The sequence below is a fragment of the Neofelis nebulosa genome, chromosome 1 (genome assembly GCF_028018385.1).
Source record: "Neofelis nebulosa isolate mNeoNeb1 chromosome 1, mNeoNeb1.pri, whole genome shotgun sequence".
Taxonomy (NCBI): Eukaryota; Metazoa; Chordata; class Mammalia; order Carnivora; family Felidae; genus Neofelis; species Neofelis nebulosa.
In genome coordinates this window covers 139,442,107-139,454,399 of record NC_080782.1, presented here as the reverse complement: position 1 = coordinate 139,454,399, position 12,293 = coordinate 139,442,107, and the positions used below count along the sequence as shown (strand labels likewise).

Below are 12,293 nucleotides of genomic sequence, written 5' to 3'. Positions count from 1 at the left end.
ACAGGTTTCCTTCACATAGTATTTTTCTTTTAAGAGAGGTAGCAAGCAAGGGAGATGAGAGAGAAGGAGAGAGAGAGAGAGAGGGCGTGTGCACACATGCATATGAGCCTGAAGCAGGCTCCACACTCAGCACAAAGCATGACCACCAAGCCTGACGCGGGACTCAACCCTGGGATCGTGACCTGAGAGTCAGACACTCAGCTGACTGAGCCACCCAGGCGCCCCTTTCATAGCGTATCTTTAAAGTTCATCCATGTTGGGGCGCCTGGGTGGCGCAGTCGGTTAAGCGTCCGACTTCAGCCAGGTCACGATCTCGCGGTCCGTGAGTTCGAGCCCCGCGTCAGGCTCTGTGCTGACAGCTCAGAGCCTGGAGCCTGTTTCCGATTCTGTGTCTCCCTCTCTCTCTGCCCCTCCCCCGTTCATGCTCTGTCTCTCTCTGTCCCAAAAATAAAAATAAAAAACGTTGAAAAAAAAAATTTAAAAAAAAAAAAAAAAAAAAAAAAAAAAATAAAGTTCATCCATGTTGTAGCATATGTCATTACTTCGTTGCTACAGAATTGATTCTGAAAGAAAAAAGCACAAGGAAAAAAGAAAACTATGCAGTTTGATACTTATTGTTAAAATTTAAATTGCCAGTACAGAAATGATTAACATGATTTTTTATGAAAGTGTTTGTTGTTTCAGCTATTACAAAACTAGCTATAATAAATAAACAAGATGTTTTTAGACTCTACAACAAGGAAAATACTTAGCACACTCATGGATTATACTCCATTTTTCTAGTTCCCAAACTAAAGAACCTTAATTATTACTCATAAGAAATGGAAATAGTAATTGAGCTTAAATTTGCTAATTTGAATGTCTTTATGCATATTGAAATGCAAACACATTTTAATTTACCATGAGTGTAGTATGTAACAGATAAGGAACGCAAATAGAGTTTAGAAAACTACAGACACAGCTCACCCTCTGCTTTATCTGGTTTCATGTTTTGCGTACTTAGCAAGATGAGATGTTAATATATGATGAGTTATAATTTCTCTAAAGTATGATACTGGTTATAAGTTTAGGAGCTCTTTTTTTAATCACATTCAAATTTAAAGTGTATTTTAGATTATGAAGGAATGACTATAAAAAAACTGTTTCAAATAACAAAATTATCATGAGTCTCATTGAGTGTTTTTTCAAAGGCATGACCAAGGTCAAAGTGGGTAAAGAAGACTCGTCATCCACTGAATTTGTAGAAAAACGGAGAGCAGCTCTTGAAAGGTAATTGTAGACAGCTATGCTTTATTACTGTCGTGTTTTTATTTCAGTAATAATAAGTCTAATTCCATTATATGGTACAACTATATTTTAATGTTTTTTTTCACAGTACCATTTCATGGTTCTACTAAGAGTGCTTTAAACTTTTATTAAGAAAATTACTTCTTTCAACAACACAATACTGTGTAATACTGTGTTCTGTTTTCATTAATCATCATAGTGGATTAGTATTTAGCAAATAGTGTGTCTAATAAAATAACACCTACTTTTGTATCCTATGTTGTAAGCAGGAATATAAAGGCATTAGTTAGTTGGGGATAGAATTAATGTATCATAGGGGCACCTGGCTGCTTCATTTGGTTGAGCATGTAACTCTTGATCGTGGGGTTGTAGTTCCAGCCCCACGTTAGGTGTAGAGATTTTTGTGGCACCTGGGTGGCTCAGTTGGTTAAGCGTCTGACTACAGCTCAGGTCATGATCTCGCGGTTCGTGACTTCAAGCCCCGTGTCGGGCTCTGTGCTGACAGCTCAGACCCTGGAACCTGCTTCAGATTCTGTGTCTCCCTGTCTCTTTGCCCCTCCCCTGCTTACACTCTGTGTATGTATCTCTTGCTCAAAAATGAATAAACATTTAAAAACAATTTTTGTAATAAAATAAGATCTATTTTTAAAAACATAACTGTATTTTGCATTAGGAGTAAGGAATGGCTAAGCTTGTAAAAAGATACCATGAAACTTGTAAATGGGAAGAAAGAAATGATAAAAAATATTTGGATTTTTAATATTTAGTATTATTTAGGTTCTAGGAAGTTTTACCCATATTCACATTCTTTGTTGGATAATTTGGCTCACTATAGTTCCATTGAATTATTACTTGGCTAGGAATTTTATTAAACACAATAAAAAATTAAGTTTGTGCTCCCTCCTTTAATTTTGTATAATTGATTTTGACTTGAGTGCACAATTGTATGAGTCATTTATTGAGTTGACTGCATGCTTCAAGTCTAATACATTTGCCCTACCTTACTGCATAGTACTTGACATGTTTCCTTTAGTTTTGAAGGGTTGTCTTCAATGTTACAGACCAAATGAGTTACGGATAGGAGGAACCCACTCCCAGGATCTTAACATTTATTCTTTCCTTGCTATGCTGAAAATTAAGAAAAAAAAATTTGAAATTATCTTAAAGCCCAACTTTTAGAACGTAAGTTGGTAATCACCTAGACATAGAAATTTTCTGATTTCATAGGGTTTTTTTCCTTGTTATTTTAATTGAATGTGCTTATTCTTTATTTTCTCTTTTGGCTTAAAATCAATAGATGAGGTGGATAGGACAGATTTTAAGAAATAGTATGTCTATCTCCAGGGTGCACATTATTATTTAAACTATTTTTAAGTCACTTTATTTTTGGGTCTTATTAATAAATTGTTTCCATTTTAACAAAATGCTGCAGTACAGTCAGGTTTGAACAATTTACAGTAAGAAAGCTGACTATGCAACTTATTATTACAGAAGTCTTAAAGGATAAGATTGTGCCTGTGAGAAAAGCATTTACTCAGGAAAGGATTGAATTGTGTCCAGAGAAGTTTAGGTTAGGCTTTAGAATTGTTTCTGTTGTGAAAGAGGTCACAGACCAAATGTTTTTAAGAGTAAAGGTAGATAATGTTCTGCTTCGATTTCGCTTAGTTCTTCCTGAAAGTGTAACCATGACCCTTTGAGAAACCTTTCAAGTCCTATTTTTCTATGAGTAAATTTGAAATGTTTCAGATGGCATGCTTGATAAGGAACTTAATGAAGATTTATTGTACCAAGGACATATAATTTGATTCTACATTCACCTTTCTTGCAACTTGAATGCATTGCTTAGTACTTACCATAACATCATGTGGTATGAAACATTGAGGAGAGTTGTAAGGAAATACTGGGATTTGATCTAGTGGATATTTGAAAACAGTTTCTTTAGTGAAAACTGTTACTTGTTAAGTGCTACCTTAGTGGCTATTGCAGTAATAATAATAAACAAAAGAAACCATATACTATGAGGGAAAAGTTCATTTTGCATTAAAAAATATGACTAAAGAAAATATAGGTATAAAGAAGCAGAGGAATTGGGATGCTTTTTCTAAAGGGAGTTTTCTGTGGCATTTCATAAAATTTAAAAATTAGAACAGGCTTATCTATGGGATGCCTAACCTAGTTTTAATCTAGTGGATCATGGAAGTAGTTTTCTTTGTATATACTATGGTAATAAATTTGTATATTTATTTGTTTGTTCAACTCAGAAAATTTAGATTTTGGTCTTGAATGAAAGGATGAACATGTGGTGTTAAAATACAGGAAGAGAGAGGGAGTCGTTAAGAAAGGGACTCTCCTGGGCCACCCACACTCACTAAAGTAAGCAGAAAGTACTTTTAATAAGAGTTTCTCTAAGATCACTCTCTTGGTTTTCTTGAGAGTGCTTCACGTTTTATGTTAAGAGCACATTGACTTTATTTCATAGGTAAGGATACACTTCTGCAGATATAAACAGAGAAGTATAGAGTAGCGTGATAGAGTGTGTAGGGAGTTAGAATCCTTTCTCTGTTGAAGCCTGTATTTCACTACACACTATAAAGTATTTGTGTGGCCTTGGGCGACTTACTGAAAGCATTAAAAGCATTTTTCCTTATCTTAAATGTTATCAGGATTGTGTTCAGTCCAGGCACCTAAAAACTCAACTGGCTTGGCCTTAACAGTTAGTACAGATTAATTAATCTACGCTTTCCTATCAGGAAGTATTTATCCAGCTTTCTGAAAATCTTGTTGCCAGTTTCTAATAATCTGGAATACAACCATTTCTCACTACTACCATAGTAGTCCAAATGCTGGAATTAACTCCAGTAGGTTCTTAATTGGTTTCTGTTTCCATCCTTGAATCTCTGCTCTTTCTTAATACAGCAGTCAGAACCATCCTCTTAAAATATAAATCACATCATGTTTCTTGCTTCCCATGTCACTCCGTAAAAGCCACAGTCCTTATGATGGCCTGCAGAACCTTATATGACCTGCACCGCTCACTCTTATCTGTTCTGTCTCCTGTGCCCCTTGATCACACTGCTCCAGGCCACACTCGTCATTTTGCTGCTTCTCAAAGATCCCTGGCATTTTCCCACCTTAGAGTTTTCTCACTGGCCTCTCCCGTTGCCTAGAAAGCTTTTGTTCTCAAATGTCCGCATGGTAATTCCCTTACCTCTTTTAACTTTAGATGTTCAAGTATCATCTTTCCAGTGAAGTCTATTCTGATCATTGGCTTCATTCTAACCTATTCTCTTTGAATTGCCCCCAACGATACCTTGCACACTTGATCTCATTTGCTCTACCGTTCTACCCTCCTTTTTCCATAGCATCTGCCAACTGGTCACATACTGTATATATGATCTGTGTGTTTATTCATGATTAGTCTTCTCTTACTAAAATACAGTTTTCTCTCATATATTCTGAGTGTTCAGAACAGAAAATGACATGCAGTTAGTAAATGCTTTACAAATATTTGCTGAGTCCACAAATGAATGTCATCAAAGCCCAGGCTCTTTGTGCCTTTCTGTTCTTTTGTTCATTATCATTAGCACCTGTGTTTGAGTTTCAAGCAAGAGAAATTTTTTTTTGTCAAAAAATTTTTTTTATTTTTTATTTTTTTAAATATGAAATTTATTGTCAAATTGGTTTCCATACAACACCCAATGCTCATCCCAAAAGGTGCCCTCCTCAATACCCGTCACCCACCCTCCCACCCCCCCCATCAACCCTCAGTTTGTTCTCAGTTTTTTGTTTTTTTTTCAACGTTTGTTTTTTATTTTTTTTATTTAGTTTTGGGACAGAGAGAGACAGAGCATGAACGGGGGAGGGGCAGAGAGAGAGGGAGACACAGAATCGGAAACAGGCTCCAGGCTCCGAGCCATCAGCCCAGAGCCTGACGCGGGGCTCGAACTCACAGACCGCGAGATCGTGACCTGGCTGAAGTCGGACGCTTAACCGACTGCGCCACCCAGGCGCCCCTGTTCTCAGTTTTTAAGAGTAAGAGAAATGTTTTTAACTTTATTCCTCTCAATTTTGTGTAACCTGCTTTATTTTGTTTTGTTTTCAGTAAGTCAGAACTTAAAACCCTAAGCGATTCTTCTAAATTTTTTAGTAACCCTTCCTTGGAGCAAATCTGCAGAACTACTGTCTCATGTTGAGTGTGATACTTACTTGTCAGCTTTTCCATTGTGTCTTCATTTCTTTCTTCTTCCAAATGTGTCTCTTCCTCCCCACGCCTCTTTTCAGGCCTCTTTCCCTGTGCTCCCTCTTCTCCCTCTTCTCCCTGTATTCTTTTCCTGTTTTTGTTCTGTATCCATCCTTTATAGATCTACAACCCTGCGGACCTTAATTCTGAATTGGTGAATATTTACAAATAGTCATTAATTTAAAATATGTCCTAAGATGCTCAATAGCACTCATCATCAGGGAAATGCAGATTAAAACTACAGTGAAATATCACCTCACATATGTGAGAATAGCTAAAATCACATAGTTAAGAAACAAGTGTTGGCAAGAATATAGAGAAAAAGGAACCATTTTGCATGGTTGGTGGGAATGCAAACTGGTGCAGCCACTATGGAAAACAGTATGGAAGTTCCTCAAAAAGTTAAAAAGAGAGCTACTACAATCCAGGAATCTCACTATTGTGTATTTGCCCAGAAAATACAAAAACATTTATTCAGGGGAATGCATGCACCCCTATGTTAATTGCAGCATTATTTACAATATGGAAGTAGCCCAAGTATCCATGGATAGATGAATGGATCAAGATGTGTTTGTGTGTGGATAAAATGGAATATTAGCCATAAAAGGAAATGAAATCTTGCCATTTGCAACAACATGGGTGGAGCTAAAGAGTATATTACTAAATGAAGTAAGTCATTCAGGGTAAGAAATACAATATGGTTTCGTTTATCTGTAGAATTTAAGAAACAACAAATGAGCAAAGGAAAAAAAGAGAGGAAAACCAAGAAACAGACCCTTAAATATAGAGGACAAACTGATGGTTACCAGAGGGGAGGAGAGGGGAGGGAGTGCAGTAGGTGATGGGGATTAAGAGTGCACTTACCCTGATGAGCACTGAGTACTGTATAGAACTGTTGAGTCACTGCGTAGTATGCCTGAAAGTAATACCAACATTGTATGTTAACTGCAGTGGAACTAAAATTTTAAAATTTTTTTTAAAAATGAAAAAATATACATCCCTATGAACATAAGGATTATGAAGATGAAGGATAGTTTCATGGCTTGTAAGAAATGATGGAAGTGATAATGGTAGAAAGATTGATGTGAAGGGAGAGCAAAATGCAAATCTGTTCCTTTATTGTCTAATTTAAAAACACAAACCACTTAGTAAAATAGGAATTGTCATTTAAAATGTGCCTGTTGAGGGGCACCAGTGTGGCTCAGTCGGTTAAGCTTCTGAGTTTGGCTCAGGTCATGATCTCACGGCTCATGGGTTCGGCTCATGGGTTCGGGACCCACGTCAGGCTCTATGCTGACAGCTCAGAGCCTAGAGTCTGCTTTGGATTTTGTCTCCCTCTCTTTCTGCTCCTCCCCCACTTGCATTCTGGCTCTCTCAAAAATAAACATTAGAAAAAAAATCTTAAAAACATAAAATGTGCGTATTAAGATAAGCAAAGTAGATTATATACAATTTGAAGAATAAAATTCCATTGTATGTGATAGTACTTGGCAAATTATAAGAAAGCAAGTAGTGATTGTAGTATTAAAAAATACATTATAGTTTATCTGTAGGATAGAATTCCATGTAGTAAATAAATAAAAATGACATTAGAGAGTAATATATCATGACATAGAAAGGTATCTACAACTGACTGTTTTGCGGGAAAGGATACACACCTATAGGTATAATGGTGTAATACTTTTGTGAAAACCAAAGTATCTGAGTTTGTGTGTATACATACACCTTTAGAAAAAAACATTAAAAGGTAATTATCTCTGGAACAGAAAATCTGTTTTATATTCCTATTCCTAATTTTAACATTAAGCTTAATGCTTTTTAAGAAACAGTTAACTGCTATTTACTTCTGTGTAACCCTTAAGAAGTAAAGTTTTTCTGTCTTTTTTCTAGAATGCCCTTTTCCAAGATGTTGATGCCTCAGAATGCTAGTATGTGGTAGGATGACAAAGGAAAATCTAGACAATTGAGTTCTGTTAATGTAGGGTTTAACAAAGTTAAACCAGGTTTTTTTCCTATAAGACTTTGTGCAGCACTTAACACGCTGCTATTTAGGACTCAAAGAGAGTGATGTGTATGTGATAAGTTTCAGACTTGCCTGATTGTAGAACCAGTCTTTTTCCCGGAATACTGAAGGAGACTAGTATTCTACAGAGCTCACTTTGGAAAGCCATTTTAGAATGTAAGTAGTAGTAGGTAATGATATTTAGGTTTGAACTATTAGGATGTATGAAGTTTGGGTACGACATGTTTCGTCTTCCTTCCTGCTGGTTCATTTTACAAATGTCTGAGTACTTGCTGTTTGCCAGTTGTTGTGTGCACTCCCGTGAACAACTTATGCAAACTGCTTTAAGCGGTACATGGCCTAAACAACCAAATAACCCAATACTATTGGAAAACTTGAGTATTAAAACTGTAAGTAAAATTCCAGTGGGAGTATACCACCATTTCTTTGACACAAAATTAACATTCCTGTTGCATCTCGTTTTTAGCTTGATAATATTGGCAGTAAATTTTTTTAAGCCACAGTGTAGAATGTATTGCACATACCTGCTAAATGCTCTATTTCTGTTACAGTGTTTTCTTATGTGGGCTAATGACTTGAAGTTTAATGTATTTAAATATATAAAAACAGAAGTTAACATTTCGGCCCTGAAAATAGTCGTTTTAACCACTGGGTAGAATTGTGACTTTATACCATTGTGACTTTATAGAAGGCTACCATTGCTTTTCAGAAGCTTTAGGCATGTTTTATAATCTTATAATGAGATCAAAGAAAATTAATGATTACATTTATTCTGTAGATGTATAATAAACATGTTAACTGTGAGGTAAAATATTATAATTGAAATACTAGTATATGTAATCATTAAGGGAAGAATAATTTTGCAGAACATGAGATTAGAAAAGTAATCAAGAATAATTAAATAGTGGACCTTTTTTCTTTTTAGGAAAGAATGTTAATTATGGATGGCAGAAACTTGGGCTTTTCTATTTTCTAGTAAAGGAAAATATCTAAAGTTGGGCTAATAGTGATTTAGCAAGGGTGTTTCTCTTTACTTTTCATTTTTATTTTATGTTGTGTTCTATAAGAAAAACATGAATCAAACTTTTAGCAAAACCTTATTAAAAATAGAATTTTGAAGAAAATCAGTCCTTGTCCAATAAAGATCAAAGCTGATTTGATAATTTGCTGACAAGCAAAAAAATCTGGTAGGTGTTTCTCTTTTGGTGATAACAGCAGTAATAAAAAAAAAATAGTTGATTGGAATATATATAGGACTCTGAAATATTAGCTCAGAACATGGTGACTCCACCCAAAGAAAAAATTATTCAACAAACTCATATACCTTTTTACAACTCTATACTTCGCAGTGAGAAGTTTAATAAATTATTTAATCTCTCCTATATCCCCATCTCCACAACCTGCCATGGCTCTTTTTATTTATTTATTTATTTATTTATTTTTTAAATAATTTTTTTTTTACGTTTATTTATTTTTGAGACAGAGAGAGACAGAGCATGAACAGGGGAGGGGCGGAGAGAGAGGGAGACACAGAATCGGAAGCAGGCTCCAGGCTCTGAGCCATCAGCCCAGAGCCCGACGCGGGGCTCGAACTCACGGACCGTGAGATCGTGACCTGAGCCGAAGTCGGACACTCAACCGACTGAGCCACCCAGGCGCCCCAACCATGGCTCTTTTTATATATGATGAACTTTCAAAAGAGGAATAAAAAGCTTTTTAGTCATTAAATTGCTAGAAGAGGCTAAACAATTAGAGTGAAAGCAGACTGATATTCTAGGAGGCAGACTGAGGATATAATTTTACCTATTTTTTTGGTTTGTGTGGTTTTGTTCAAATAATATTTAAAATAAAGTGCTACTCATAAATAAAGGAGAAATTTTATTCTTATATCTAGGTATCTTCAAAGAACAGTAAAGCATCCAACTTTACTACAGGATCCTGATTTAAGGCAGTTCCTGGAAAGTTCAGAGGTATTATTTCTACTTTAAATTTTTGTATGATACGAATTTTCGTATTATTTGTGTTTGTCATTTTATTTTATTTTTTAAAAATAAGGGTTTTTTTAATGTTTTATTTATTTTTGAGGGAGACAGACAGAGTGTGAGTGGGGGAAGGGCAGAGAGAGAGAGAGAGACACACACACACACACACACAGAATCTGAAGCAGGCTCCAGGCTCTGAGCTGACAGCACAGAGCCCGACGCAGGGTTCAAACTCAACGAACTGTGAGATCATGACCTGAGCCAAAGTCGATGCTTAACCGACTGAGCCATGCAGCCACCCCTGTGTTTGTCATTTTGATAATTTTTATAAAAATAGATATTCAGTAAATGATGGGATTAGTGAATGGAACAAATTGATTTTCTTTTTTCTTTTTTTGAGGGGGTGGTTCTTAGTGTTTATTGTGAGAGAGAGTGCATTCATGGGGGAGAGGCAGAGGGAGAGGGAGGGAGAGAATCTTAAGTATGCTCCACACCCAGCTCTGAGCCTGACATGGGGCTCAATCTCATGTCTGTGAGATCATAACCTGAGCTGAAATCAGGAGTTGATTTCAGCCACCCAGGTGCCCCTTGAGGTTAGTGTTTTAATAATTTAAATTATTAGTAAAATACCTTTTCTGCTTTGGTAACAGTAGGATGACCACTTTCTTTTTCAAAAATTTTAAACCAGATTTAGAAGAATGATCTCTAAATAGTCTAATTCTCAATGCCCTAAGTGGTTGTTTAGGCATTGTGTTGAAATAAGTTTATTCAGGCCTCCTTTTAGAGACAGCTAAATGTGTTTATATGTCTACATTCTAATATTCTTACCAAGGTTCTGAAAGCAAATTTGTGACTTAAAAGAGCTTAAATTATAACCATGCTGCTCCTTTTATTTGAGATGCTTAGTACATTTGGGGCTTGTAACAGTTTACAGTTCTACTTATTACTATTTGAGATGTTTTTTCTAATTTACTGGAATACTAGAATTTTTTAAAAATTTAGAATCACACCCTCCTAGCTGAACATAAGGAGATTTTTCTCAAGACTTTCTTCTTTCCTTATAAACAAGTTTATTTCTGCAAGCAAACAGGTGGCCAATGTTAAGGTACTTGACAATCTCTTAATATATTTTGACAAACAGAGTGTTGTTCCATCTAAATGTAAACGTGCTGAAGAAAAGCAAATGGAAAGTCTATTTTTTAAGTTTTCCTTTGAGAGTGTACAAGTAGTGTATTTGAGAAATTAGATCTCACTATTGAAATGTATGAGAGTGAAGAAAATACAACCTCCTTTTTTTTCTTTTTTTCTTTTTTTGGAGGGGGTGTGCAGTTCCTTTTGCGCCCACTTAAACCTCCAGCCTTTTAACCGGTTTGTTTGCCCTTATTTGTCATTCAATTCCAGCTGCCTAGAGCAGTTAACACACAGGCTCTGAGTGGAGCAGGAATATTGAGGATGGTGAACAAGGCTGCCGACGCTGTCAACAAAATGACAATCAAGATGAATGAATCGGATGCAGTAAGAGCTGATTTTTCGACTTGAATAATGAGATGAATTAATGAGCCCAACAATTGCATTTTAAAGCTGTACAAGTAGAAAATAGGATATTAATTTGCTTATTGAGTTTAGTCCTCAGCCACATCAGTTGACTACCATGGTTTTATATACACGGTTAATTTGTTGCTTTAAAACAAGGAATGTGGCTTGCTATTGGTAACCTAATTTACAGCGGTTTGTTCTTGCTAAATTAGCTCCATTTTTCATTTTTTTTTTCTTAGTGGTTTGAAGAAAAGCAGCAGCAATTTGAAAATCTGGATCAGCAACTTAGGAAACTTCATGCTAGTGTTGAAGCCTTGGTCTGTCATAGAAAAGGTTTGTTTGCCTCGTTATTTATGTGTTTAACACCATAAGTTAATTACAGATTTTATTTAAATTTTATTAAAATGCACATTCTGGAGCTACTATAGAAGAGAGAGAACAATAGTTTAAGAGAATGTTTTCCATTTCAACCTTGTTAATATTTTTTTGTTCTGTTGTAACCTAACTTAGTTGAGAAGTATAAAAATCCTGAGCTTATAAAAGTATAAGTTTGGTTTAAAACTGTTGTTCATTTGATTAACACTTTGTTAACATTCGTATAGTTTAATGAATGAAGATGTCTTATTAGTAACTGATACAGTTAAAAATATCAGCTTAAAAATTGATTTTTGAAATTTGTCTTTGAAAACTTTGTGTGCCTGCATTTCCTAGAAAATTTTGAATTATTTTCTTCATTTTTTGAACAGCCAAATTAAAAAGTCTAGGGGAGGGGCCGTTAAAAATTGATTGGCAATTTGAGTTGTATTTTTTTAATTCTATGATGAAGTTTTTGTTGTTTTCTAAGAATATGAGGATTTTCATGTTAGCTTTCTAAAGTACTTACTAAGTAATTTAGTATGTACCATTACCAGTAACCATTTCAGTAAAACAACTACAGAAATACATCAGTACGCTTTTATTGAAAGTAGTTTATAACAGCTTTTGCCATTTATACTGTATCTTGTAGAGAATGACTTTACGGTTCTTTTAGAGAATATTATGTAACGTAGAGCAATTTCTAGGCAATGTATTATTAGTTCTTGGCATTATTTAGCTTATAAACATCTGTGTCTGAAATGATTATGTTCAGAAATCTGTTTAGAAATTCTTAGTATTTCCACCAAGCACTGTTCAAGCATTGTACACAAAGAAAAAAATAAGATTTTTATGAATTATACAATTCTCT

General features: G+C 35.3%; 1 protein-coding gene across 2 annotated transcripts in view; it reads left to right on the top strand.

Moving 5' to 3' along the window:
* SNX2 (sorting nexin 2) overlaps window positions 1-12,293 on the top strand; it is a 57,964-nt gene that overhangs the window by 34,223 nt on the left and 11,448 nt on the right. For both annotated transcript variants that reach the window (XM_058737900.1, XM_058737908.1), the window contains 4 exons: window positions 1,191-1,269; window positions 9,445-9,520; window positions 10,934-11,047; window positions 11,308-11,401. In XM_058737900.1, coding sequence (XP_058593883.1) covers window positions 1,191-1,269; window positions 9,445-9,520; window positions 10,934-11,047; window positions 11,308-11,401 — 363 coding nt within the window. The remainder of the gene's footprint in view (window positions 1-1,190; window positions 1,270-9,444; window positions 9,521-10,933; window positions 11,048-11,307; window positions 11,402-12,293) is intronic.